The sequence below is a fragment of the Vombatus ursinus genome, unplaced genomic scaffold (genome assembly GCF_900497805.2).
Source record: "Vombatus ursinus unplaced genomic scaffold, bare-nosed wombat genome assembly UNPS02010320.1, whole genome shotgun sequence".
NCBI classification, from domain to species: domain Eukaryota; kingdom Metazoa; phylum Chordata; class Mammalia; order Diprotodontia; family Vombatidae; genus Vombatus; species Vombatus ursinus.
The window spans coordinates 4521994-4549980 of NW_020950098.1; the positions used below are offsets into that span (position 1 = coordinate 4521994).

At 39.9% G+C, this 27987-nt stretch overlaps 2 protein-coding genes across 3 annotated transcripts in view; both read right to left on the reverse strand.

The window, feature by feature from the left end:
* Positions 1–9220, reverse strand: part of MSRB3 (methionine sulfoxide reductase B3) — a 200361-nt gene extending 191141 nt beyond the window's left edge. The window contains exon 1 of one of the 2 annotated variants that reach the window (XM_027854185.1): positions 9127–9220. In XM_027854185.1, the coding sequence (XP_027709986.1) occupies positions 9127–9205 (79 nt within the window). In that variant the 5' untranslated portion in view covers positions 9206–9220. The remainder of the gene's footprint in view (positions 1–9126) is intronic. The other variant, XM_027854186.1, reaches the window with a different exon arrangement.
* A 12255-nt stretch (positions 9221–21475) lies between these two features.
* The window catches only part of LEMD3 (LEM domain containing 3), an 82892-nt gene continuing 76380 nt past the window's right edge, over positions 21476–27987 (reverse strand). The window contains exons 10-13 of the mRNA XM_027854184.1: positions 26806–26887; positions 24019–24124; positions 23861–23939; positions 21476–23650 (exon numbers count right to left, since the gene is read on the reverse strand). Coding sequence (XP_027709985.1) covers positions 23487–23650; positions 23861–23939; positions 24019–24124; positions 26806–26887 — 431 coding nt within the window. The 3' untranslated portion in view covers positions 21476–23486. The remainder of the gene's footprint in view (positions 23651–23860; positions 23940–24018; positions 24125–26805; positions 26888–27987) is intronic.

Genomic DNA, 27987 nt, shown 5'->3' on the forward strand with positions numbered 1-27987 from the left:
TATCTATCTATCTATCTATCTATCTATCTATCTATCTATCTATCTATATATATACACAGATATATATTGCTTTGCAAACCTTAAAGTTCTATATAAATGCTACTTATTACTATTATTATTATTGTTATTATTATTCAATGTATTCTAATTACAAATTGCTCAAGTTGCCAACAAACATTTCTAATGTGTGTCAGGTGCTTTGCAAATCTTCAAGTGCTATATAAATGCTAACAATTACCACGATTACTACTGACATAGAGAGTAAGGTCATCTGCTAAAAGGGAAGGGAGTGAACTTGAAGAGGGTGGTGAAGATATATAATAACATTTTTAATAGCTGTGATGGGGGAAAGAATGAGGAATAAATACAAGATGAACGTAAGTTTTCTATAAAGCAAAAGAGAAAGAAAACTCAGGAATGGGGGCAGCTAGGTGGTGCAGTGGATAGAGCACCGGCCCTGAAGTCAGGAGGACCTGAGTTCAAATCCGGCCTCAGGCCAAACACTTGACACTCACTAGCTGTGTGACCCCGGGCAAATCACTTAACCCCAACTGCCTACAAAAAAAAACAAAAAAACAAACAAACAAAAAAACAACTCAGGAATGAAAGAGGGTGGTTTTGCCAAATAAAGATCTGTAGGTGTGTTTTTTTTTTGTCTTAAAGTAAAATGTTTGGTGTATTTCAGGATGTGAAAAAGTAAGACAGGCATAACAGTATACAACTAATTTGAGGATGTTTGAAAGAAAGTGAAAATCCAACTGATAAATGGTCTAAGGATATGAATAGGTAATTTCAGTTGAAGAAATTAAAGCTATCTATAGCCATATGAAAAAATGCTCTAAATCACTATTGCTTAGAGAGATGAAAATCACAACGACTCTGAGGTACCACATCACACCTATCAGATTGGCTAACATAACAAAACAGGAAAAGGATAAATATTGGAGAAGATATGAGAAAATGGGAACACTAATGCATCGTTGGTAGAGTTGTGAACTGATCCAACCATTCTGAAGAGCAATTTGGAACTATGTCCAAAGGGCTATAAAAAATGTGCATACCCTTTGACGCAGCAATACCACTTCTAGGTCTGTAACCTAAAGAGATAATAAAAACAGGAAAAGGATTCACATGTACAAAAATATTTACAACAGCTCTTTTTGTGGTGGCCAAGAATTGGAAATTGAGGGGATGGCCATCAATTGGGGAATGGTTGAACATGTTGTGGTATATGAATGTAATGGAATACTACTGTGCTATAAGAAATGATGAGCAGGCAGACTTCAGAAAAACCTAGAAAAACTCATATGAGCTGATGCTGAGTAAAGTGAGCAGAACCAGGAGAACATAGTATACAGTAAAAGCCACATTGTATGATGACTAACTTTGATAGACTTAGTCCTTCTCAGCAATGCAAGGATCTAAGACAACTCCAAAAGACTCATGATAGAAAATGATATCCACATCCAGAGAAAGAACTTTGGAGTCTGAATGCAGATGGAAGCATACTATTTGGTCTCTTTTTTTGCTGTGTTTTTTTTTTTGCTTGTTTGTTTCTTCTTTCTCGTGGTTCCTCCCTTTGGTTCTAATTCTTCTTCACAACATGACTAATGTGAAAATATGTTGAATATGAATGTATATGTAGAGCCTATATCAGACTGCAAGCCATCTTGGGGAAGGGGGAGAAGAGAGAGGATGAGAAAATTTAAAACTCAAAATCTCATGAAAGTGAATGTTGAAAACTAAAAATAAGTAAACTAATGTTTAAAATTTTTTAAAAAGAAAGTGAAGTTAAGAAGAAATAAATTGGAAAATAAGTGTATATGAAGAAGAATCAATCAATCAGCAAGTATATATTAAGCACCTACTATGTGCAAGCACAGCACAAGTACAAAGAATAAAACAACCTGTACTTGCAAGGAGTTTACACTCTAATGGGGGAGACAACAAATACATATATAAGCATGGGCAGCATAAATAGAAAATAAATAACAAATACGAATACATCCAAAGTGGTTAAATCCAAAGTGATTTGTCAGAGTGGGCACTAACAGTTGGGAGTTATCAGGAAAGGCTTCATGAAGAAGATGTTGTTTGAGCTGGAAGTTAAAGGAAGACAGGAACTCTGTAAGGAGAAGGGGAGGAGGGAAAGCATTCTGGGCATGGAGATGGCCAGAGCAAAGGCACATAGACAGGAGATGAAGTATTATGTTCGAGGAACAGAGCCAGAGGGCCAATTTAGCCGAATTGAAGAGTATGGGTGGGAGATCAATGTTCAAGGAGGCTGGAAAGATGGGTGGAAGCCAGGTTGGGTAGGGCTTAAAAGATAAACAGAGTTTATATTTGATCTTAGAGATATGAGGAAGCTACTAGAGGTGATCGAGGAAGGGAGTCACATGGACAGATCTGCACTTAGGGAGAATTACTTTGGCAGCTGTATTGAAGGAGGGAATAGAGTGGGGAGAGACTTGAATCATGGAGACTAATTAGGAGGATGCTGCAATAATCTAGGCGAGAGGTGGTGAGGGCTGTACAGAGGCCATAGCTGTGGGAATGGAGAGAAGGAGTTGAATCCGAGAGATGTTGTGAAGCTAGAAGCGGCAAGATTTAGCAACTGGTTGGAAATATAGAGTGAGGGAAAGGGAAGAGTCTAAGATAATGCTGAAGTTAATAGGCCTGGGAGACTGGGAGGATGGTGGTACATTGGACAGAAATAGAGAACTGTGGGATGTCTCCAGGATATCTAGTTTGAAATGTCCAACAAGCAACTGGCAAGGAGGGACTGAAAGTCAAGGAAGCTGAATATATGGATTTTGGAGCCCTCTGAATAGAAAAATCATGATACTTGGGAGCAGATAAAGGTTACTAAGGAAGGGAAGGGAAGAATGGAAGGGAAGAAAGGAAGGGACAAAGGAAGAGAAAAGGGAAGGGAAAGAGGAAGGGAAAAAAGGGAAGGAAAGGGAAGAAGGAAAGGGAAAAAGGGAAGGGAAAAGGGAAAAGGGAAAGGGAAAAGGGAAGGAAAGAAGGGAAGGGAAGGTAAACGGAACCTAGGAAAAAACCTTGGTGAATTCACCCATGCTAACTTGTTGATAAGTTAGCAAAAGCTATCAAGGAGGAGAACAGAACCAGGAAAGTTATTTCCAGAAACTCAGACATGTTGATCAATAGTATCAAATGCAGCAAACAGGTCAAGAAGAATTAAGCCTGAGAAAAGACCATCATGTTTGGCAATTAAGAGGTCACTGGTAACTGGAGAAAGTAGTTTCAGTTGAATGATGAGATCAGAAGGAAAGAGAACATGCATTTATTAAATAGCTATTATGTGTCAGGCACTGGACTAATTGCTTTACAAATATTATCTCATTTCATCCTCACAACAACCCTGTCAGATAGGTGCTATTATTATTCCCATTTTACAGTTAAGGAAACTGAGGCAGACAAAGGCTCGGTGGCTTCCTCAGGGTTACACAAAGAGAGTGCATTTGAACATGGATCGTCCAGACTGCAAGCCCAGCATTTTATTCACTACACCCACCTAACTGCCTTTGAAGTCAGAGGAGAGATTGCAAAAGGTTGAAGAAACAAGTACTAGAAGCAGTGGAGCATAGACAATTTTTTCAAGGGCTTTGGTTGAGAAAAGGAAAAGAGATATAGGACTCTCACCTCATCCATCTGTTAGGTCTCCCTGGCTCCCCTCTGACAACACTACATCCCTCGCTATCCTTTCCAGCACTGGTTGGATTTTCTCTCCCACTCTGACAAACTGCTTCTGGAAGGCAAACTGAATATTCCTTGCTCCCTATTGTTATTTCCAGAAACTGAAAGCAATGACAAGTTAAATATGAGACATTAAAAGCACATGAATGGGTGAATGAATTGCCAAAAGACTTGAAGACTGAACAGGAATTCAATAAGCATCCAATAAAATGGGTATGTGTGAAATATGCAAGCACATTGTGTAACCACAAAATAGACTCATACCAAAATAGGGCAAAAACTTTCTAGAAGCATCCTAAGTGGTGAGCTGAACTGACTACAAGACAAAACGGAGATGCAAGTAAGACTTTTGAGGTTTTCCATTAAAAACCCACAACTCAAGATATAATCACATTGGAATCCTTATGCTTCTAGGACTGGCATGGTATTTGAATGTACATTTGTATGTGCCCAAACCGGTTTTGATTTTATTTGTAATAACTTATTATAAACCAAAATCTCATGTCCATGGAATATTTATCATCCACCAATCTACAGTCTTATGATGCAAAGCAGTGATTTGAAATAGTTTGACTGAATTTCAAAAGAAAAGCACTCTAAATTTTGTTAAAAAAGCCATATTAGGGATTATAGAAAAATGCAAATTACTTTAAAATCTAATCTGGACTTCCCCCAATATTTCTCAGAAAAGTAACTAGGCAGGGAGAGATTAGGATGAGAATGAGAAACCAGGGCACCATCCTCCTTCCACCCTTTCCCAGAAGGCCCTTTAACTATGGATGTCCTGAAAAGAAACCAGCTGCCCAACCTGAGAACCATTCCTATAGTCAGAGTTGTTCCTCTCTGATCCATTTTCCAAAAAAAAAAAATGAGAGTTGGGACACAACCCCAGCCCTGGGGTAGAGCAACAGGGGCATTATAACATATCCTAGGAACCAAGAAAAGGGGCTAAGGGCCCTGCCCACTCCATCCCAGCTTACCTGAACTTATCATCTAATGAGGGGAAAGAGATGTATTTACCCATATAACTGTGCAATAAGAGGAAATGGAATATGGTCAAAAACGACATATGGTCAAAGTGCTATGAAAAATCTAAGGAAGAGATCATTTTCATGGTTGGTTGGTTGGTTGGTTGGGGACCTTTGTTCTCAAAGAGGACCAAAATGACATTACTATGTTACAGTCAAGGTACAGTGTAGTGTGTCCAACTGTGACTGATCAGACCAATATGAGCTTGGAAGCCAGGTCTGGCACAAGTAGTCCACATAAACATTTCATGGTACAGGGTAGAGAGAGAGCAGAAAAGGACTTCATGGAAGAGGCTATGCCCGAGGTGGACATTGAAGGCAATGGTTTCAAAAGGCAGAGATGGTCAAGAGGGGAAAGATTATTCATTCCAGGCATGTGGGATACTGTGAACAAAAGTACAGAGAGAGTAGAAAAAAGGATGAGACAAGAATGGGGGACAGATGAGTGGAGTCTAGTTTGGTTAGTACACAGAAATATAGGAAGGGAGAGCAGCAGGAGATAAGGTTAGAAAGGCAAGGTGGGGCTACATTGTGGAGGGCCTTGAGTGCTAGGATAAGAGTTTATATTTTATCTGATCGGGCAATAAGGAGCCACTAAAAAATTTTGAGCAAAGTAATGTAGTTGTAGTGGTACATTCAGAATATTACTTGCATAGCAATAACAAGGACGGAAAGAGGAAAACCAGGTAAGGGCTATTACAATGTAATCCAATGAATAAGGGGTTAAACTAATAAGGCGGCAAAGAGCGGAGGAAACAATGCAAGAGATATACAGTGCATCACTTTAGGTAAGTCACTTAATTTTATGTTCCCTTCAGTTTCCTCTCTAGTAAACTGGGAGAAATAATACTAGTATTACCTACCACATAAGAGTGTGGTAAGGAAAAACAGTGATTTCACTGCTATAGTGAACTCTCATTTAAGGAAACTCCCCTCCCAACAAAGGTCAGCATCTTCTCTCTGTCTTATAATCAGCAAGAATTGACCAGGGCACTACACACTTAGCTGACTTGCTAGGGTCACATATCTGTTATATGGCAGAAGAGATCAGTGGTGGAGGAGTACAGGTGAGGGTGCAAGCACGATTCTATAGAACTAGCAGACCTGGTCAATGAAATGACTGAAGCCCAGTCTACCACCTTCCTGGATTTTTTTTTTCTTTTCTAGGAACGTCACATGGGAGAAGCTATTACCTGTCACCCATTGCCTCTCTGATAATTTTCTTCCTGTTTCCCCTTCTGATCCCAAAGAGGAGAGGGAGGAGGAGAGAAGTCACTCATCTCCTCTGACTATACCCGAAACAGCCAGCATTTAGAAACTTCAGGTGTTTTTTTTTCAATTGTTCATTCAAATTACTGTTATTTGCAGCTACTATGGTGTGCTCAGCTGCTAGGTGGCGGAGTGGACAAAGCATTGGGCTTGGAATCAGGAAGACTCATCTTCCTGAGTTCAAACCTGACCTCAGACACTAGTTGTGTGACCCTGGGCAAGTCACTTAACCCCATTGCCCAGCCAAAAAAAAAAAAAGAATCAAATATATTTGATGCCAGAGTCTGGCATGTAAAGCTTTTCCCAACCTGGAGCCTTCCTACTTTTCCAGTCTTTTTACTTTATATCACCCTTACACAAACTGTACAGTCTAGTACTTACTATTAACCGAAGGGAAGGAAGTAACAGTGACTTGGAGATCTTCCTGCCTGCTTGCCTGGCTTCATGGAGGTACTTGTACCCTCAAAAGGCCTTTAGTAGCTAAGGCTAATCTAAGCCCCCTAGAGCTAAAATCAAACTCATCATGTTTGATTGGGACTGCACTAGTTGGGATTATATTGTATACTGCCAATAAGAATCTAGATCCAGAAAATTGAAAGGAAGCAGGGAGAAAGACAGGACAGGGAGAAATAACGAGATATAGACACTGATAACTCAACAGCTTCCTACAGCTCAAGTTTTGAAGGTAGGGACCAAGTTAGAGCAGAGCTACAAGTAATATTTGTTTAGTTTCTCTTTAATTTACTTTCAATCTTCTTTTACATCAATAAATGGAATATTTAATAGCTTTCCTATAAGCCTGATCATTAAGGCATTTGGAACAAAATGCAACAAAATTTTAGGTTTTTTTTTTCTAGTTACTAAATTTTAGCAGAATTCTGGGACTATGGATAACATTGATTATTCCAAATTCAAGTAGGGGTTAGTATTTTAGGATGTTAGCACAAACACCCCCTTTTTTTTTAAATTATAAAATAGAGTGTGTGTGTTGATTCAAGCCTCAAATGACGCCAGGCACTTGTAACCTTGGCAGGCAAATGGTCTAGGCATGGTGACAAGACTTTAAAGAGTAGGCTGCAGCTCAACTTTAAAAAAAAAAAAAATGCCTGTAAGGACGCTAATAAAAGTCACCAAAAATTAAACTGTCAACTGGGACCAAAATCATGTGAATAAATGTTAAAGGAATTCAAGCAGTAAGTCTGCTACTGCATTCAAAATCACAGTCAACAGGATGCTTTCTTCTAATACTATTGGACTAGAAGCATTAAGTCGATTAACATGTCACTGAAGCACACAATCTCAACACTATTTCCCTGGCAGTCCATGCTACTTTAACCAGAGCCTGAGAACCCTTTCCATAAAAGGTGGAAAAGTTCTTGGGCCTCATCGTTTGTGCTCAAAACTATAAAAGGATTATATAAAAGACTGGTATCTTTTTGGAAAGCAAAAAAAAAAAAAAACCAACAACAAAAAACAAAAAAACTCAAACTTGATGTGGTCGTTGCTTAAGCCGACATTTAAAAAATTAAGTTTTTCTTTCTGACATAAGTTCTGTGCCTGTTTAGTTACATTCATATATAGCAAAAATCTGCATGAGCTTAAAACACATTTTAAAAACTTAATTCTCTCTAGTTTGTCAAAAAAGCATTCTATTTTTTAAAAAAGCTACTTTTTAATACTTTCTCCTAGCCCTCACAAGGGCTCTAAAAGGGAAAACAAGTGAATGAATGTGGAAGTAGCCCTTTATCTTGATAATCTAGTTAACAACAACAAAAGGAAAAATAAAATGCCATTAACTAAACTTTGTTATGAACAAAAGTTTCCTTTTCTCAATGCTCTGTATTTAAGTGCCAAATTATTTTGATGACTAATAGTTTGCCTGTAACAAATACGAAAGTACATGGAAACAGTACAAATACTTTCATGTTTTGTTTGCACCTGATAAACTGAGACATTGGTCCCTCTAAACCAGGGGCTCTTAATCTCTGGAGTCTATGATCTTATTTTAAAAAAAATTAAATAAGTGTATTTCATATTATTTTTGTAATCGGATGTATTTTATTTAATGCTTTTTAAAACATTATTCTGAGAAGGGGGGCACAGGCTTCCCCTGATTGCCAAAAGACGCCATCGAACACCCCAAAAAAGTGAAGAACTCTTCTCATGAGCAGTAGTGAATTATGTGATCATAGCAACAGAGATGAGAACTGGAAAGGACCCCAGGGGCAATCTAATCCAACCTGTTATAGGGGAGGAAACTGAGGCCCCAGGAGATTAGCCCAGGGCCACACGGGTAGTAAATTTCAAAGTGGGATTCAAACCTAGCTCTTTTGACTCCAAACTCAAAGCACTTCAGTATTTTGAAGAAAAGGTTTGAAGAAAGCTATCCTTCTTCGAAACCACCAATATTTGGGATTTGAGAATCACCAAACAGAGTAGCCTGTAGTCTCCAAGTCAAAGCCATGAATAGCACCTTTCATTCAATTAGTCTGAGTTCAGACAGTAAGAGTAGTCTCTCTGAAAATATTCAGGTGACTTTTCCTCTTTTGGAAAAAAAAAAAAAGGCAACTTCGGGGTTACGTTACACTGTGGCCTTTTCACTATTGCCCAGAGAGGACTCCTAAGCACAAGGTGCGTTAGCTGGGGCAGAAGTGACCAAATGAGAGGGGGCTTCCCTCTCTGGCTCTCTTTGGGCCGCATCACACCCCGCCTGCACCCGGGGTCCTGGCGCATCTCCCGGAATGGGAGGCGGACCAGTCCTTCCCACCCGGTTCAGCTGGCCCGTTACTCCTGGCATTTCAGGGCGGTGTTAAGTGGCCTCCCCAAGAGGTGGGCTGCGCCCGCCCCCCCAGCTCTGCTCTGCCGGGGGCTTCCTCTCCCAATCCGGGGCGGGGACCCCGGGGCTAAGGGAATGGAGGAGGGGGCGAAGTCCCCACCCCCTGGCCCGCTCGCAGACCCTGCGTCATTGCAGCCGGGAGGGATCCCAGCCAGGGGCTGGCCGGCTCCGGGGTGACAGAGGGGAGCTGCCACTGTCCTGTCTGTCTCTTTATTGAGCCGCGCCTTCCCGAACCCCAACTTTCCAAGGGGGGGTGGGGAGGTGGGATGCACTTACCCGGCTGGTGGGCAGCCGCCGCGGCCAGGCAGAAGCAGAGCTGGAGGCAGAGCCGGAGGGCGCGCGGCGGCGGGCGCATGGACGCCGGACTGACAGATGGACAGACTGACGGGGCAGAGGGAGGCCGCCGCCGTGGCCTTGCCCGGGCTCCCCGCTGTCTGTCCCTCCCCGGCTGCGGGCGACAGGGCGTCGGGAGGCATGACGGGAAATTCCTGGGCAAGAGCAGCCAACTCCAAATATGAGCATAGACGGCGAGAGTGAGGGAGGACAAAGGCGCCCGGGCAGGGCTGCGGGCTCCCGTCCCGCACCTCCTCCTCCTCCTCCTCCTCCTCCTCCTCCTCCTCCTCCTGACAAGCGGGATTTGAACCTGGGTCCTTTGACCCCAAATACAGGCCTCCTTCCATTGGACCACACTGTCTCTCCAACACTCCTTTTCCTTCTCCTCATTCCTATCCCCTGCTGTTTCTCCTCTTTCTTCCCCTTCTTCCTTTTTTCCTCTCCTCTCTTTTCATCTCTTCCTTTCTCCTTCTCTTCCTCCTCCTTCACAGCTGTGAATAGAGCAGCAGAGCCTGGAATCAGGAAGACCTTGAGTTCAAATCCGACCTCAGGTACTGACTAGCTGCGTGACTAGGCAAGTCACTTAACCTCTGTTTGCCTCAGGTCCTTCAGCTGTAAAATGGGGATAATAATAGCACCTACACGACAGAGTTGTTGTGAAGATCTGATGAGATATGTATGCCTAGCACAGTGCCTGGCAGGTAGTAGATGCTACATAATTGTTAATTTCCTTTCCCTCTGCTTTGTTGTGCCCTCCCATCAAAAGACTCAGAACCAGGGCTGAGCAAGGGATGGGATGGAGTCAGGAAGGGCCTAGTCTCTTGGGGAGGTCCTATGAATAACAGCCAAGCACCTCAGTTCCAGGAGGAGTTGAAGGCTAGAGGGCTGGGTGTTGGTGGGGTGGGGGAGAGGAGTGCCCCTCCACACCACGTCAAGGAGAGCAGGGCAGCAGAAACTCCATGGCCCATGAGTTAGAGGAGTGAACTTCGAGGGGCTGTAAGAAAAGGAGGGGCTCCAAGGTCTACTTTCAACAACACAGGAAAGGATTTTAGAGGTTTCATAGAATTACAGGCTTATAGCTGGAAGAGGCTTTAGAGGCTGACTCCAACCCCCTCCTTTGACAGAAACTGGAGCTGAGAGGTTAGTGCCTTGCTGAGGGTTTCTCAATTAAGTCTCTGAAGCAGGATTTGGACTCAGGTCATCTTGCCCTGGGGCAGCTAGGTGGTGCAGTGGACTGGGCTCTGGTCTGGAGTCAGGAAGATGAGTCTTCCTGAGTTCAAATCCAGCCTCAGACACTTGCTAGCTGTGTGACCCTGGGCAAGTCACTTAACCCTGTCTCCCTCAGCTCCTCATCTGTAAAATGAGCTGGAGAAGAAAATGGCAAACCACTTCAGTATCTCTGCCAAAAAAACCCCAAATGAGGTAATAAAGAGTGAGACATGATTGAACAACATCTTGCCCAACTCCCTCCTTTTGCAGATGAGGAAACTGAAATCCTGAGAGGTTATTGAGACCAGAAACTGTTTCATTTTTGTCTCTGTGGCCTCAGTACCTAGCACACCCTAGACATTTAATAGAGGTAGCACTGAGTAGTGGACAGACATTGGACTTGGAGGCAAGAAGACCTGAGTTCAAATTCTGTCACAGACAATACCAGTCATGTCCCTGTGTGACTTAATGCCTCTTTATGCCTCAGTTTCCTCATTTGTAAAAGGATGGGGTTGAATATAGTACTGTGGAAAGAGCTCTGGCTCTGGAGCCAGAGGCTGATGCTTATCACCCATGTGACCACTTGACCTCCCACTAGACCAGATGGCATCTGAGGTCCTTTCCCTAGCTGGAAGGCTATGTGTAATGTTTACTGATTGCCCAAGGTCACAAAAGTAGTATGTGACAGAGCTGGGTTTAGAACTTAGGTTCTATGATTCCAAGTTCAGTGCTCATGTTGAACTATGTTGCCTTGTCCTGTTGTCCAAGACTGAAGAAGTGAGGAGTCAACCTTGCTCCCTCCCACCCTAATCAGGCTTTCTCTATACCAAACAATGTAGGGTTGTAGTAGAAATAGTCCAAATCCCAGTGTGGCCTTGGACAAGACATATAGAAGCCTATACAGTTTGTTAAAGAGAAGGGCAGCTGGGGAGATTGGGATAGATTTCCTGGAGGAGGTGGTACTTGGGCTGAGCTTTAAAGGAGGTGAATCTAAGAGGTAGGGGTGAGAAGGGAGTGTATTTCAGATTTGGGGGACAATTGTATGTCTCCAACTGGATATTAAAATGTGAGTGGATAGGAGACAGATGGGAGATATTTGTCCAACATAGCCAAAACCAAACTCATTATATCTTTCACTAAACCCAACCCCTCTTCCAAACTACCTTATTTTTGTTTGTTTTTTTTTAAATTGCTGTTTATCTTTTGGTTTTGCATCACTTACATTTTCCAAAATATTCCTTCCATCCTACCCAAGGAAAAAAAAAAAGGAAAAACAGTTCAACTAAACTAACACATAAACCAATTTTGACACTACAGCCATGGTACCCTGCCCCTGCTTCCCCCCCCCTTCTAACTTTCCCCTTCCCCTACTTTGTCTTTCCTTCTCTCTCTCTCTGTCTCTCTCTCACACACACACACACACACACACACACACACACATACATACGCACACCTCCCTTTCTTTAGGGCTAACTTTGGTCATTGTTTCACAGCATTTAGTTTCACCTTATTTTTGTTGAGGGCACAGTCCTTGTCATAGGATTACAGGATCATAGATGCAGGTCTTCGAACTCCAAATACAGCATCCTTTCCACTGATCCACAGTGCTTTCCCCATTCTCCTCCTTTCTCTTTAGCCTCCACAATATATCTCCCATTCATCCCCTTCTGTCCACTCATGTGGCCACCACCCTAGTTTAAGAGAAGTCCAGGGCAGCTAGGTGGTGCAATGGATAGAGCACTGGTCCTGGAGTCAGGAAGACCCGAGTTCAAATCCGGCCTCAGACACTTACTAGCTGTGTGACCCTGGGCAAGACTTAACCCTGATTGCCTCAAAAACAATAAAATACAAAGAGAGAAGTCCAGACAACTCTTGTCTGAACTACTGCAATTTGCTTCCCAATCTCCAGTCTCTCTCCTCTCTAATACATCAACACAGCAGCTTTTATTACTGAACTATAGGGCCAACCACATCACTCCCCTACTCAAGCCCCCAGTTCTCTCTTGCCTCTAGGATAAAATACCAACCTTTCTGTATGGCATTTTAAAGTCCTTCACAATCTGGCTCCAGCCTATCTTTCTTGACTCATTACACATTACTCTCTTTCATACATTATTATTATTATATTATACCTTATTCTCTTTCATACATTATCATTATTATAGTATACATTATTCTCTTTCATCCACTCTACCATCTAATCAAATGGCCTGCTGGATTTCTCATAAATGACATTCCATCTCTGTGCCTTTGAATGGCTGGTTTCTGATGCTTTATTTGGCTCTTTCCTATGTGTTTATAATCTAATTCCTATAATAATTGTTTGTATACACATTTTTTTTTCTCACCTAGATTTTCTCACCTGCTAGATTGTATGTCCTTTGATGTCAAGGAGTCTATTATTCCACCTTTTTATCTCTACTGCGTAGCACAATAATATATGTTTGTTGTTGAATTGAACTATCTTATTGCGGGTGGAAATTGGCTGACTGTTTTATTACCAAGTGTTTAAAGTATGTGATATGTAAATTGGTATTGTAAAATAGAACCTTGGATTACCATTTAGGGAGGGGAAACAAACGGAATGAGCTTCCTATGAACCGAAGGAAACTGGCAATTTCATGAGCTAACCTATCGATGCAGCTCATTGGACCCAAGCGGGAATCTGTCAGTCAGTCATTCTAGCTCTACGAGGTTGAAACCCAAAGACCCTGGTAAATCGCCACAGGCCTTAATGAAAGACAGAACTTACCTAACTTATCTTTGAAGCAAAAAAGGTAGAGGATGTAAGTCTTGAAAGCAGGATAAGAAACCACAACACAGGCTAAAGAGGCTTCCACGTGTAAAGCAGCCTTTAAGGACCCTGTGCAAGAGGCTGAGATACCAGTGAGACCGATAAGATTAGTTTCACCTAAGGAAAGAACCAGCCTTCTCTGGGCTGATGAGGTTGCTAGGATACCACCAGTCTGATTCTTGAAATAGGTCAAGATCTAGAATAGAATTTCAGAGACACGGTCAGACAGTTAACTGAAAATCCTCTGCATCATCCTAAATGTGACAGCCTTGAATTCTATACACCACAATGTTTTGTTTGATTTTTTTTTTAATTTGCCAGGAAACCTTTTTTACTCTAACCACAAATTAAAGGGAAGAATTTTATTCATGCTCAGGACAGAAGCTTTTGTTTTGTTTTTTGTTTTTGTTTTGGGGGGCGGGGAACAAGGGGAGCAGGAAACCTGACTACCCCAAGGCAGAGCAAGAGTGAGAAAGTAAACCCTCTTTCACAGGGGATTTGGGATCAGACCACAAGAGCTGCTCTCTGAGCCTCTAGGCCTTTCAGCACCTACTATTCATGAATGAGCCAGGGAACCCAGATACTTACCCACCTTGAAACTTGCCTTGTGTCAATCCCAAGCATTTATTAAGTGCCTGCCACATGCCAAGCAACCATGCTAAGTGCTGTGGACACAAAAACTGAAACTACTCTCTGCCCTCAAGGACCCTACATTCTAACAGAGGAAATAATATGTACACCTATAAGTAAATTCAAAATATATATAAAATAAAACTAGAAGCTTGTGGGGATCAGGAAGGGCCTTCTGCAAGTCAGGGTACTTGAGCTGAATTTAAGAGGCTAGAGATTTTAAGGGAGAGAGCATTCTAGGAATTGGGGCTGGGGGTGGGTGATGGTGAGGTTTAATACTGTGCAAAGACAAAGGTGGCAGATGGAATGTCATGGGTAAGGAACAAGTGAGATAGTTTGACTGAAACATAAAATGCATAAAGGGGAGCTTTGTACAATAAGCCCGGAAAGGGGGTTCAGGGCTGGAGCTAGATTGTGAAGGGCTTTAAATACCAGATAGAGGGGTTTGTGTTTGGTCCTCGAGTCAAATGGGTGTTACTGAAGCTTTTGGACCAAGAATGTAACATGGTCATATGTATTTTTGGATCAAGAATGTAACATGGGAATATCATGTGTGGGAGGATAGAGAACAGATGAAGACAGGGAGATCAGTCCAGGCAGAAATCTAACATCTTAGAACTTCATTAGATTGTAAGCAACTTATAAACAGGAACTGTCTTGCCTCATTTTGCATCCCCAGTGCTTAGCATAATGCCTAGTACACAGTAGGTTATTTAACAAATGTTTATTGATTATTGATAGGCAAGAGATGTTACAGGCAACTATGTGGTATAGTGAATAGGGTCAAGTTAGCAAGACTTGAGCTCAAATTCTGCCTCACATAACTAGTTGTGTGACTGTTTGCCTCTGTTTCCTCATCTGTAAAAAGGACTAATAATAGCACCTTCTTTCTAAGGTGGGTGTGAAGATCAAATGAGATGATATTTGTAAAGTGCTTAGCACGGTGCACGGCTCATAGTAAGCAAGGTATAAATGCTAGCTATAATTATTTCGGAAAGATTTAGAAACTGATTGGGTATGGAGAAGGGAGAGGAGGAGAACGAAAGTAATGAGTCAAGGATAACTCCAAGGTTGTGACTGTGAGAATTGGAAGGATGGAGATGCTCTTGACATCGAGAAGGTGGTAGGCGAAGAGGGCCCAGGAGGAAGAGATAATGAGTTCTGTTTTAGACATGTTGAGTTTGATATGTCTATAGGACATCCAGTTGGAAATGTAGTAGGCATCTGGTGATTTAGGACTGGAGCTCAGGAGAGAGACCAGAGCTAAATCTGTAAGTCTGGAGATCATCTGCATAGAGGTGAAAATGGGACCCATGGGAACAGATGATCTCACTGAGAAAAATGTAGTTCCTTCTCAGATGTAGAAAGAAAAAAGGGCACTGAACAGATTTGGGTTACACCCACAGGTAGGAGTAGCATCATGGATGATGATAAAACAAATACTGGGAAGCACCAGCTTCTTCTGGTAGGCCAAGAACAGTGGGAGGAGGCTCAAGGAAGCAGTGTCATAAAAACCCAGGGAGATTATCCAAAAGGAGAGGGCAATCAATGGTGTCAAATGCTACAGAGATCAGGAAGGAGATGGAGAAACCATTGGTTTGAATGATGAGCTCAGAAAGATTTTGAAGGGTTAAGTAGTAAGTGAGAGGCAAGAAAGTTGAGGTAACTGGTGCAGAGAGTTTTTGTTTTTTTCAAGGAGTTTGAGTGACGTAGAATGACATATTGGGGGTGATGGTCAAGAAAGTCAACTAACCTTATTCCTTCTCCCCTGTTTTTACACAGTTGTGTTGTTTAGTTGTTTTCAATAGTGTCCAACTCTTTGTGACCTCATATGGGGTTTTCTTGGCAAAGATACTGGAGTGGTTTGCCATTTCCTTCTCCAGCTCATTTTACAGATGAGGAAACTGAGGCAAACAGGGTTAAGTGATTTGTCTAGGGTCATGCAGCTAGGAAGTGTCTGAAGTCATATTTGAACTCGTGAAGATGTCTTACAGACTCCAGGCCCAGCACTCTATCCACTGCACCACCTAGCTGCCCTTTTCTACAGTTACTAGTCTAATATGTACTTAACCAAACATCTTCTATGGCCTAGTAAGCTCCACCAAGGGAATTTTTCCTCTACTAAAGTTTTTGTTTGTTTTGTTCTGCTTTTAAAATTAAAGTACAAGGGAATTCATTCTGAATTTTTTCTTTGATGACCAAGATTAGGATACAGTTGAACAAAATGTAGTTTTGTTGATGGACTATCATTGCACCAAAAGAAATGACAAAAAATGAAGAATTCAGAGAGCCATGGGAAAACCAGTAATTCAGAAAGAACAGAACCAAGAGTGAAAAGATTATATGCAATGACTGCAATGAGGTAAACACAAATGAAGCAAACATGGAGAAGCATATTTACAGCTCTAGTGAAATACAAATGGTGGCCAATCCCTTAGGGCCCTACTGCCAAAGGACACGCAGACTCACAGGTTTAGAGCTGGAAAGGACCCTAGAGGGCATCCAGCCCAAGGGTGGCACAGAGAATAAAGCACTGGATCTGGAATCAGGAAAACCAGAGTTTAAATATAGCTTCAGCTACTCACTGGCAGTGTGGCCTTGGGCAAGTTACTCACCTGCCTCAGTTTCTTCAACGATAAAATGGGGATATTAGCAGTGACCTCTCTTTCACTAAGGTTCACACCAATTCAAATTTATCACTCAGAGCCAGAGAAGCATTTATCTCTTAGACTTCAGAACATTCTCTCTCCTTTCTTCAGTTCATTCTCTGGCTCATGGTCTTTTTTTACACCAACTCTTGTTTTTATAGTCAGGGTGATGTATCCTCAGCACCCCAAACCCTCAATTCTCAGGGTTGTTGTGAGGATTAAATAAGATATTTGTAAACTGCTCAGTCCAGTGCCTGACACATAGCAGGTGCTTAATAAATGTATTCTCTTCCCTTTTCATTTTACAGTTGAGGATTTCTGCTAACAACAATTTAACTGTTCAAGAAATGTCTTTTCTCAAGGGGGTTAACTGACTGTGGGGAAATATCTATTGTGTTATAAACAAAATATGTAAACGGCTTTAAAATATATTATTGTATTAGCCCCAGTTTCCTCAATTGTAAAAAGGAAGATGATAATAGCACTTAACTAGCAAGTTTGTTGTGAGGATCAAATGAGATATTTGTAAAAAGTACCTAGAAAGCCTGGCACATAGTAGGTGTTCTACAAATGTTTATTCCCCCTTCCCCCTAAATAAAGACAAATAGAAATGTTATGGGAATAGAAGATGTGTAAAGTGATGAAGAGTAGAGAAAACATGATGAAAAGTAATAAAGAGTGTAGTGAACAGGGGATGAGGAGTCAAAGACCCATTTACTGCAGTAAAATGATTTATCCGAGATCACAACTACTGACAGAATGGGGACTGGAACTCAAGTCTCTTGATTCCTAGTCCAACGTTATCTTTATTGTATCTTGTTGCCTCTCTCACCTGTTCTAATTATCATCTTCCCAAATACGCAGGATCTTAATTTCAGAATCATCTTTATAGCCTCCCCAGAGCTTCAGTTTTCTGCACACAGTAGGTGCTTAATAAATACTAAATTAAGTACAACTTAATTTCCCTTCCCCAGAGGGTAGCATACCTCTTCCAAGAAGCCCTCCGTGCACTTCACAATCCTTTGTAGGTCCTCTGCCATAGTTATCCCTCCCTTCTCCTTCATTCCCACCACCCGTGACTAACTCCACTCCGTCTCCAGCCGCTAAGTTATTGGTATGCCCCACCACAGACAAATTCTTACATTCCAAGGTTGTTCAAGAAGCATTTATTAAGTGCTTACCACACACTGGGGAAAAACCAGTTCCTGTCCTCAAGAAGCTCACATTCTAATGGGAGAAACAACATACAACTATCTACTTGGTAGATATACATTCAGGGAGAAGACTGTCTCTGGGTCTTCCTTTACTACCATACCACCCTCCTTTGGTGGCATAGAGGATCACAAACTGTCTGAAGTGGGGTCCCAAGGCGAGGGAGAACCTCTCCAGTCCAGCCCTACTCTGCTTCCTCATCACTGAGGACAGGCAGAAGAGGTAGCTTCAGGGCATCCCAGGGTCTCTGTCTTTCCTACCAGACCGCCTCAATTACTTGTTGCCCAGCCACTTCCAGATTTTCTCTTTGTCACTATCATTCAGCAATTTCTCTTCCTTTTAAGTTTCACTCCATTCAAATTTATTACTCAAAATCCTACTGTAATTTATCTCAGTCCTTAGAAAATTCTCTCTTCTCAAATTCAATCAGGGATCATGGTTATCCTTTCCACCAACTCCTCATATATGTTTTTCTTTCTTTTCTTATACTGCATATTTTTATTTTGCTAAATATTTCCTAATTACATGCAATTTTTTTTATTTTTTAAAAAATTAAGAGTTTCAAATTCTCCCTCCTGCTCCCCCCACCACCCCCAGAAGGCAAGCAATATTAATTATACATGTTAAGTCATGCAAAACACCATCTGTGTCGATGTATCTTTAAACACCCCAAACTCTGTTTCTCAAACTTAAACTCCCATGACTTCCTCCACTCTACATAATGGCTATAGCAGTGATTTGGACGAATAACAAATTAGCACTTAATATAGCACCTACTATGTGCTGGGAACCTAGCACAGAGTAGATGCCATACAAATATTAACAGGTTTGAATAATGGGAGGTAGGTGCTATTACTATTCCCATTTTACAGTTGAGGACACTGAGGCAAGCAGAAGTTGTGACTAGCCCAGGGTCACACTAGCTCATGTCTAAGGGGAGATTTCAGCCTGTCTTTCAAGTCCAGTGCTCTGTCTACTGTACCACCTAGTTGCCTCAGCAGGACTAGCAAGATAGTACTGACATTATATAATATGGATTTTAAATGGTTTATACCTGTCTTAGAAAGACATGATGCATACCCTTTGACCCAGCAATAGCACTTCTAGGGTTATCTACCAAAGAGATCATACAAATGGGAAAATATTTATAGCAGCTCTTTTTGTGGTGGCAAATAATTGGAAATTGAGAGGATGCCCATCAATTACGGAATGGCTGAACAAGTGGTAGTATATGAATGTAATGGAATACTATTGTGCTATAAGAAATGATGAACAGACTGACTTCAGAAAAACCTGGAAAGACTTGTATGGTCTGATGCTGAGTGAAGTGAGCAGAACCAGGAGAACACCATACACAGTAACAGCCACGTTGTGTTATGACTAATATTGATAGACTTAACCCTTCTCAGCAACACAAAGATCTAAGACATCTCCAAAGGCCTCATGATGGAAAATGCTATCCCCATCCGAAGAAAGAACTATGGAGTTTGAATGCCGATCGAAGCATACTATTTGCTATTTTTTTTTCTTCTGTTGTGTTTTGTTTCCTCTTTCTGGTGGTTCCTCCTATTGATTCTAATTCTTCCTTACAACATCACTAATGTGAAAATGTTTAATAGGAATGTATATGTATAGCCTATATCAGATTGTGTTTTGTTTCCTCTTTCTGGTGGTTCCTTCTATTGGTTCTAATTCTTACTTACAACATCACTAATATGAAGGGGGGAAAAAGACAGATATGAGAGATCTGAAGGTGGTGCAGAAGAAAACAGCCTTGGTTGTTAGCTGCTGTTTGTTAAGATGAATAAATGGGAAGAAGTCAGAAGAACAAAACCTTTGACCATCTCATCAGAACTGTTGTGTACTTGAAGATGGGGCATCCTTTGTTTTACTGTCATCTTGAACACGGCCGTAATAGGTGAGCTATTCTGGCGGATGCTTTCCTGACCCAGGAATGGTCACACCTTTGATCTCATGAACACCTGACAACCACAACTGTCCAAAAGTCCTTGGTTAAAAAATAACCTCCCAGGAGTCCATCTCTCCCTGTGCCTTGCCCTGCACCTGTGCCTCATTCTCACCAATTCGATTCTCTCCACTTCTCAAAAATCTCCCAAACCATCACATCACCCCAGCTCTAACTTCACCATTTTCCCTCCCAGTCTCAGGTCTACACTGTCCTTTGCTCTTGAATCCTCTGGCCCCCAGTCTTATCTACCTTTGTCAAACCACAACCCTGGATACTTTACTTCCACCATCTTCCTCCTATTTTTCAAGGTGCTGCTGAAAGTGGAGCTGGAAGAGTGACTCCCACGTCTGAACTGACTGGATTCACTATGATTTCCTCTAACCTCAGCTGGGCACTGGCCTCCACAAGACACCACTTTGACTCCTAATTTATTCTTTTAAATGATCCCCCACACGGGCTGTTCCGAACCTTCTTTCCTTCCTCATCATCTCTTCCTTCACTGAGGTATTTGAGGCTATTTGCTCCGGGCTTCTTCTCCTCACTAACATTCTCTTAAACTCAAAATCTCTTGAGAAATATCTTCACTCTCTCCTCCATACTCATCACTGACCTGAGCCAGACGTTTAAGGTGTGTTAAGAGGGAGAGGTGAGGGACTACATTCCAATCACGGAGCAGCCTGTACAAAAGTGTGAAGATGGGAAATGGGAGTCAATCCTGACCTAATTAGGGATAGAAATGGAGAACATGGACTTTAGGGCTTAAAGATTTAGGTCTGAAACGCTTGACGGGCTGTGAGTCTCTGGAAAAATAACGACATTCATTTCAGGACAAAGCAGCAATTATTCATTTAGACAGAAAGGGTCCTTTTTTGGGGGGAGGGGGCACCATATTGAGAAATCTTCAGTAAGAAATTGGAGATGTGTAAATGCTTGATGGTCTGGACACTTAATTTCCTTGACACCAAGGCAGGGTAATGGTGGCCTTTACATCCCGTGCTGTAATACATTCCGGTAGCACGCCGACTTCTCTTCCTAACAAATACAACACCAACTGTGTTTATTATGTAAGCTTCTTTCTGAGGTTAGCTTGAGCACCTCTGCAGAAGGCCTTTTCTGATTCCCTCTTGCCCCCACCTCTTGAAGTTACTTTATATTTGCTTTAGATATATTTTATATGTTTATTTCCCCCAACAGAAGACAAACTTCTTGAAGACAGAGGGGTCCGTTTTTTGTCCTTCTATCTCCAGTACCCGGCACTTAACAGATATATCCAAAGGAACGATGGAAAAGTGAAAGGAACAAGGGAGTTATTCTCAACTTTTCCATTGTTTACTTGGGGATTTCTCCCCCCATGAAAATACAAGAGTCGTAGTTCCTGAAATATAATTACTATCCATCCTCAGCCATTAAAGAATGAAATCTAGGGGCAGCTAGGTGGCTCAGTGGATAGAGCACTGGCCCTGGAGTCAGGAGGACCTGAATTCAAATCTGGCCTCAGACACTTCACATTTACTAGCTATGTGACCCTGGGCAAGTCACTTAACCCCACTGCCTAGCAAAAAACAAAAACAAAAAAAAAAACAAAAACAAATAAAAAGAATGAAATCTAGACCTTAAGTCTTTAAAGAATTTTTACAATCCTTGCCTAAAGAAAGGAGAAATACTCTTGCTAATCATATCATCCAAACAGTTTTTGTGGTGCTTATGGTTAAGATATAGAGATCACTCATCAAGATGTCTAGAAATTTAACACATGCTATCATTTTTACCAAAGAAAAAGAGTCAGACAGACACAAGGCACTTTAAAAAAAAAATCTAAAAGGCCAGACATATGTAAAAACCCCTAATAAACTTTTAATTAGAGTTTTTTTTTCTTTTTGTGTTTTGTGTTTTTTTTTAAACAGGACAAGTGACAAATTACATCAAACATCTGAACGTCTCAAATGTCTAGGTTATTATACACATTCCCATCTGTCTTGCAGGGAGGGATATTGGTCAGCTTAAACAGTTGTAGGTAAAATATGCGGCATAATAGTACATGTTACAATAATAAATGTACAATGTTTACATGAACTATATTTTAGAAGCAAGGGAAAGATGCATTTGCATCAAAAGGCGACCTTTTAAAATGCCACAGCTATTTTTACATTCATTCTTGCAACAGGTCACAAGATGGGGTCACTAAGCTTAAGTCAACAAATCACTATGATGCACATAAAATACAGCAAGATCAGTTAATTTATATATTATATATCTATATTTTCACACTTTAGCATCTGAGACGTAAACTGAGAATTTTAAATGTATTCTCTTCAGTTAACAAATCCACCTTTATTCTTCATAAACATGGTGCCCACAAAAGCACGAAGGTAAGGCACAATAGGGTTTTGTGTTGCAGAAGTGTGCATCATGTTTACTTAACCAGAAAACGTGCATTATCTGTGCAAGTTCATGCTGCAAACCCAACACATTTACAAAAACAGGAAAAAAACTGAGCTTTAAACAAAATTATCAGAACTCATGTATTTCCAGGCTTGCTATCTATGCAGAATTCCTTTGAAGAATTGATAGATATGCTGTATCAACAGGATATTAGGAGAGCCAATCAGAAGAATACAACTAAATTTTGCTCAGCAATCATTCTTACTCAGAAATTATCAACAGTAATAAAATAACTTATCAATAGTTGAATTTTAATACTGAGGCACAAAGTAATTGTCACTTGTACATTTACTATAATTCCAGCTCTCAAACCCAAAATCGCAAATATTATTTGTCAAACAAATGTACATTTTATTGCAAAATGGTACACTGCTTCCAACTTTACAGATAACTGGGTGGTTAAGACTTTATTAAATTATAAATAGATTGGGAGAGTGACTCAATCCCAATGGTTCTTTGTCACAGTCCTGTTATAATAAATACAGCTTTTCACAAAATATTTTTCCAGTATCTGCCAATTGCTTCTTTATTGCTTACATAAATTTGAATTCATTACAATTGGTATCAGAACTTTCACACAAAATCATAGCCAGACATTTTATATAAAACCTATAAAAGATATTTTAAACTGGTATCTAATACTTTAAGGTGTTTGGCTGATTGACCTAAGTGATGGTACAGCCTATATATATTTATATATATTTATATATAATATAAAACATTAGGTTATGAATAAAATAGGAAGCTTATTCACTGCATTAATGCAGACATCCTCACAGAACAGGACTACCTTTGCCACCACCAGCATTTACATGTATATACAAAAACCAGTTTAAATATATCTGCATCCCTTCACACTAATATGCAACCACTAAAGCCAAAGAAATTTCCCCATATTCCAGCGGCAGCAAATGAATCTCTTACAGCAACAGAAACCTAAGATTAAATTCTGAAATTAACAGTTTTACGTATCAGTCATCAGGAACCATGTAGGTGGTTGGTTACAAAAACTCACAACATTAGTTCACAGGAAACTATGAAAATGCAATAAGTCTTCTCTTCACCATGCTTTTATGTGGTTATTAAAACACTTCTTGGTGCAATGTACAACCACCATAATGAAAAATGTTTAATAAATTCAATGTTCCTCATGCAAAACTTTAAATGCATTGGTTGATTTGAACTCCCCAAATGACAGGAAGCAATTGTTCTTTTTGTTCAATGTTATTCTAAGTCCCTCTGGAAACTGAAGATTTCTGGAACATTCAAGCAGACCTGTGTTCATCAATGAAAATATTACATACAAAAAACTTAAAAAAAAAAAAAAAAAAAGGAAGACCGGCAGCCAAACAGGGATTTTCCTGCTGTGAATAGTCTTAGCAGTGGGAGAAATACTCTCTCAGGAGCTTCCCTGAGAATTAGCTGTGCCTGTCTGAAGACGGAGATGAGACATAGAGTTCATATGTTTGTTTGATGGCTTCAAGGGAACGTTGCAAGTGAGAGCTTGGGGAAAGCGATGATGGTATCTATCTAGTCGTAGGTATTTTACTGTTACCAGTTTTCCTGTTGTAAAAATACAAAGAATGTTTTAGATTCTAAGAAGAAATACAGTTAGTTTTTAAAAGAAAAAAGCTACTGAAAGATATACAATCTTGAAACGTAAATGAATAATAAATATTAATCTAAATGGGCTCCTCTTTTATTTGAAATGCTGAGTGATTCTGATACACAAAATCACATTTTTTCAAAATGTTTATAAAACAAATTTCTTACCATCAAACCATGAGCCATGTAATGCCTTAAAAGCCTTTCCAGCATATTCTGGAGACAGACATTTAACATAAACACAACCCTGTGATGAAATAATAGTTACAGTCAGTTTGATTTCATTATGTCAAATCAATGAAAGGAATACATGCAAGCTAATTTACCTCACACGAGTTTCTGTCTACTGCAATGTGAACGATGCCATCATTATCGCTGCATTTTTCTAAAATTGCTTCTTGAATTGCCAGGTGCCAATGATCCCCTATTTCCCTAAAAACCAATTAAAAAAACACATTAAATTATTCAATAAAAAATAGCACCCTGCCATAATTTGACTACCAGAATTCACTATTTCAAAAAGATGCACAGTGATATTTCTTATGATGGAAAAATTAAATAAAAAAAATTAAAAAGTCATCTCTTGCCTGGACTACTGTGATTGACTCTGCAATCATTTCCCTGCCTCCAGTGCCTCTTCTTGCCAATCCATCCTTACCAAAATGATATTCCTAAAGCCCTGATCTAAACACAGCGCTCAATCTCTTGCTCAAAAAGCTCTATGCATTGGCACCCTCTTGCCTCTATGATAAAATACAAACTACTTTGTTTGGAATTCAAAGCCCTTCACAATTTCAGGCTTTTATCCATCACATTCCTGGACAGATTCTGGGTGTGCTCCCTCCAATCTCCCACCTCAGTGTGCTTACACAGGCTGTGGCCCCTATTTACCACCACTTCAAAGCACCTCCAGCTCCCTTCAAAACACAACTTACGTATCTTTCCTGTCCCCAAGAGCTGCCAGTTTCCCCTCCCAAAGAAAGCAATTTACATGTATTTAGTATGTACAATTTTTGTTTTTGCTGCACTTAATAGATGCTTAGTAAGTTCTGGTTGATTAATATTTAAACTCATCTTAGCATCTGACACACTGTTATGAACCTTCAAATGATGTCACTTTACCAGTGCTAAAATGATGGCATTTCTGATAGACAGGGAACTATGCTAAAAATGTAGGACCAATATTGAATGATTTTTATCCTTAACTAAACGTCTTTCTTAAAATCTTGATTTTTCTTTCTAGCCATAGTGCTGTTACATTTTTAAATTTATATTACATTTACATTTATTTTTAGTAAAATAAAGTTTTCCTTGTCTGTCGTAAGTTACAGATTGTTTTTCTTCGAATAACTGAAATTATAAAGTTCTTAAACTTAAACTCAAGAATATAGATAAACATTGCCCCTATAAGTTACTTTAATACCGTCATATTTAATAACTTCTAAGAGTTCGTATAATGGGCTATTCACTCTTAAAAATTGAAAGATATTTCATTTTTAAAAAACTATTATTAAAACAAACACAATAATACAATGAAATAATTCTACTAAGGTATATTAGTAATTGCAGAATTTCTCATTAAGCTATTTGTTTTAATGAGTTTTAACCAGCTAGTATGTTATTTAAGGAAAGCAGACTGCTAAAATGTATTATCTAATCAGAGTTCAAATCTGGCCTCAGACACATAACACTCACCAGCTATGTAACTCTGGGCAAGTCACTTAACCCCAACTGCCCTCACCAAAAAATAAATAAAAGAATGAATGAATGGATGGATGAATAAATGAATAAAAAATAAAATGTACATCTATAGTCAAAAGCTCATAGGTACAATACCATGAACTTTCACTTTTTGCTAGTTACTTGGATATAAAGAAATATTGATAGAACATGCTTTAGAAAAAAAGTGTTTTAATCAATATCTTGGATTTATCATTATCATGATATAACTAGAAAAGTTCTAGAAATCATACACATTTGCATATAGAAATAGGGATTTTTTTTTAATTAGGATGTCAAATAAGAAAGGTCATTCTATAAGCACATCATCAAATGGTTCCATTAAGTGAAATGATTTTAAAAGCGGACAATTCCACCAATGATGTTCTACATGGGTAATAAGGTAACTGATTTTCATATGGTAGAATTTGCTTGTAATATATGAACAATCTTATTGCAAAATAACACTGGCTAGGACAACCAAAGGTAAGATATACCTGTAAATTAGTATGAATAGATAAATATAGTGAACACGGCTTTTTATGGAGATGTAGTACCCCTAATTTAATTGCTACAGGAAGATTGAGTGTGAAAGCCTCTACCAATGCAAATTAGCAACACATCTGTAAATCAGTCTTAAGAGAGTTGCCTGGGTAGACAAGAAATTAAAGGGCTTGCTCACAGTCAAACTGCGTGGATAGAGTAGAAGCCAGACCAGGTCTGCTTAAATACAAGGCTGCCCCTCTAACCACTGTGCTTCTTAGACATGCTTGACACAATTACAAAAATGTACTGTTTTATCACCACCTACATTTACTTCTATGTTGATGTCAGACAGGAGGAAATAGTGAAGGGAGTGCCTGATAGCTAGTCTTAACACACAAAATGTACCTTAGACATTAATAAGGGGAAGAAGAGATACATTTCTTATGATTACAATATTTAAAGTAAAAATACAATGTCACCTGTTGGTATACCCAAAGGACTTCTGTGTGATGTATTACTGAGAATATTCCTCTTACTTAGATGACAACCTTTTTTCTACAGTTTAGTTGCTACGGCTGAAAAAGTCATAATCACACAACCAACCTGGTAACAAGGACCTCCCATTTGGGTGGATTGGTCCTTAGAGGACAGACACACGGCATTCAGTGAGCCCAAACCCGCAGCTTTTCCAGCTTGGAAGGCCCAGCTACAACTTGCACTCTATTGGCAAAGAATTGGAGGCCCCGAGGGTCACCTCCATACCATGGTGAAGGGATCTGGTTAGGATTCCAGTGCTACAGCTTGACAAGGTGCATGAAATACATTTTCATACTCCTAACTAAATAACTCAACCTTAAAAGATCTACAGCATATCAAGATCACTTGGTATATATAACTATCATACTTACATAACAGGATCAAACATATTTCGAATCTTTAGACATGGTGTCAGACTATTTGGCGGTGAATTTCTTCGATCTAAATGAAATGCTAGAAAACACAAACAAATCAATTTTACTAGTATTTTGTGGCTATGCCATTTTATAGACATGTATTTCATTTAAAAAAAAATTAATGAGTCCCTCTGCTTCCACCATTTAAAAGGAAATAAGAGTTGTCAAGAAGGGATGTTACATACCAACTCTGATAGTTTGATAAGGTAGCTGATAACTTAGCAGCCTGGGGAAGCAATTTAAGAAGCTCATTATTTGTCTAGGGGCTGAAAATTATAAAATTCAGTGGGCTTTTCTCCCTTTGCAATGAATTCTTGCCTCATGGTTACTGATCCTCTCAATTTCCACTTGCACAGGTGCTGCTGAAGCTTTAGGACTCTCCAGGATTCTATAGTAATAAGAGTTTCTGCTTGATTCTTAGATCAGTCAAGTTCTAGGCTTTCCTGCTTCCTCAATTTCTGATGCTTTGGCTGAGATGAAAGAACATATGTCCCATAAAGAATGGCATAACTTTTCTCCACCTAACCCAAAATCCTGCTTTTAGTTCTCTGGACTAAAGAGTGGCCTAGAATGAGTTTTATTTACCAGGCCATCTTCAGAATGAAAAACTTTTATAGACCTACTTGATAAAAGTCTTTTCTTCCTAACTAGATGGCAAAGACCTTGCAGACAGAGACTTTTACCCTCCACAGGAGGAATCGGTCAACTCCAGAATCTTTAGAGCTATCTTTTGGGGCGAAAATTGTATTGTTTGTTAAATACTATGACTTTTTGATGTTTAATCAAGCCACTTCTTTTCTAGCTTTATTCATTATCAGTACAGTGAGTGTTTTCTTATTCCTTGGGGGAAATCAAGGTTATAATAACAATACATATTCTTCACAACTTGAAAGCCTGGGAAAGGTTTCATTTTTAAAGTGCTTAATCAAAAATTGCAATTGCCCTTTTTGGCACAGTGAGAAAAAATGTTTTACACACTCTGTTAAGTAGTATGATGCTACAAAAAAGAAAACTCATTTTTTACAGCTGTTATATTGTGGAGAAGTAATATAGCTACAATTTAATGAAGAGCAGTCATACTCTACTCTTTGTATCAGCTGGAAAAGAGTAAAGATTTTAGAGTCAGGAATCTTGGGT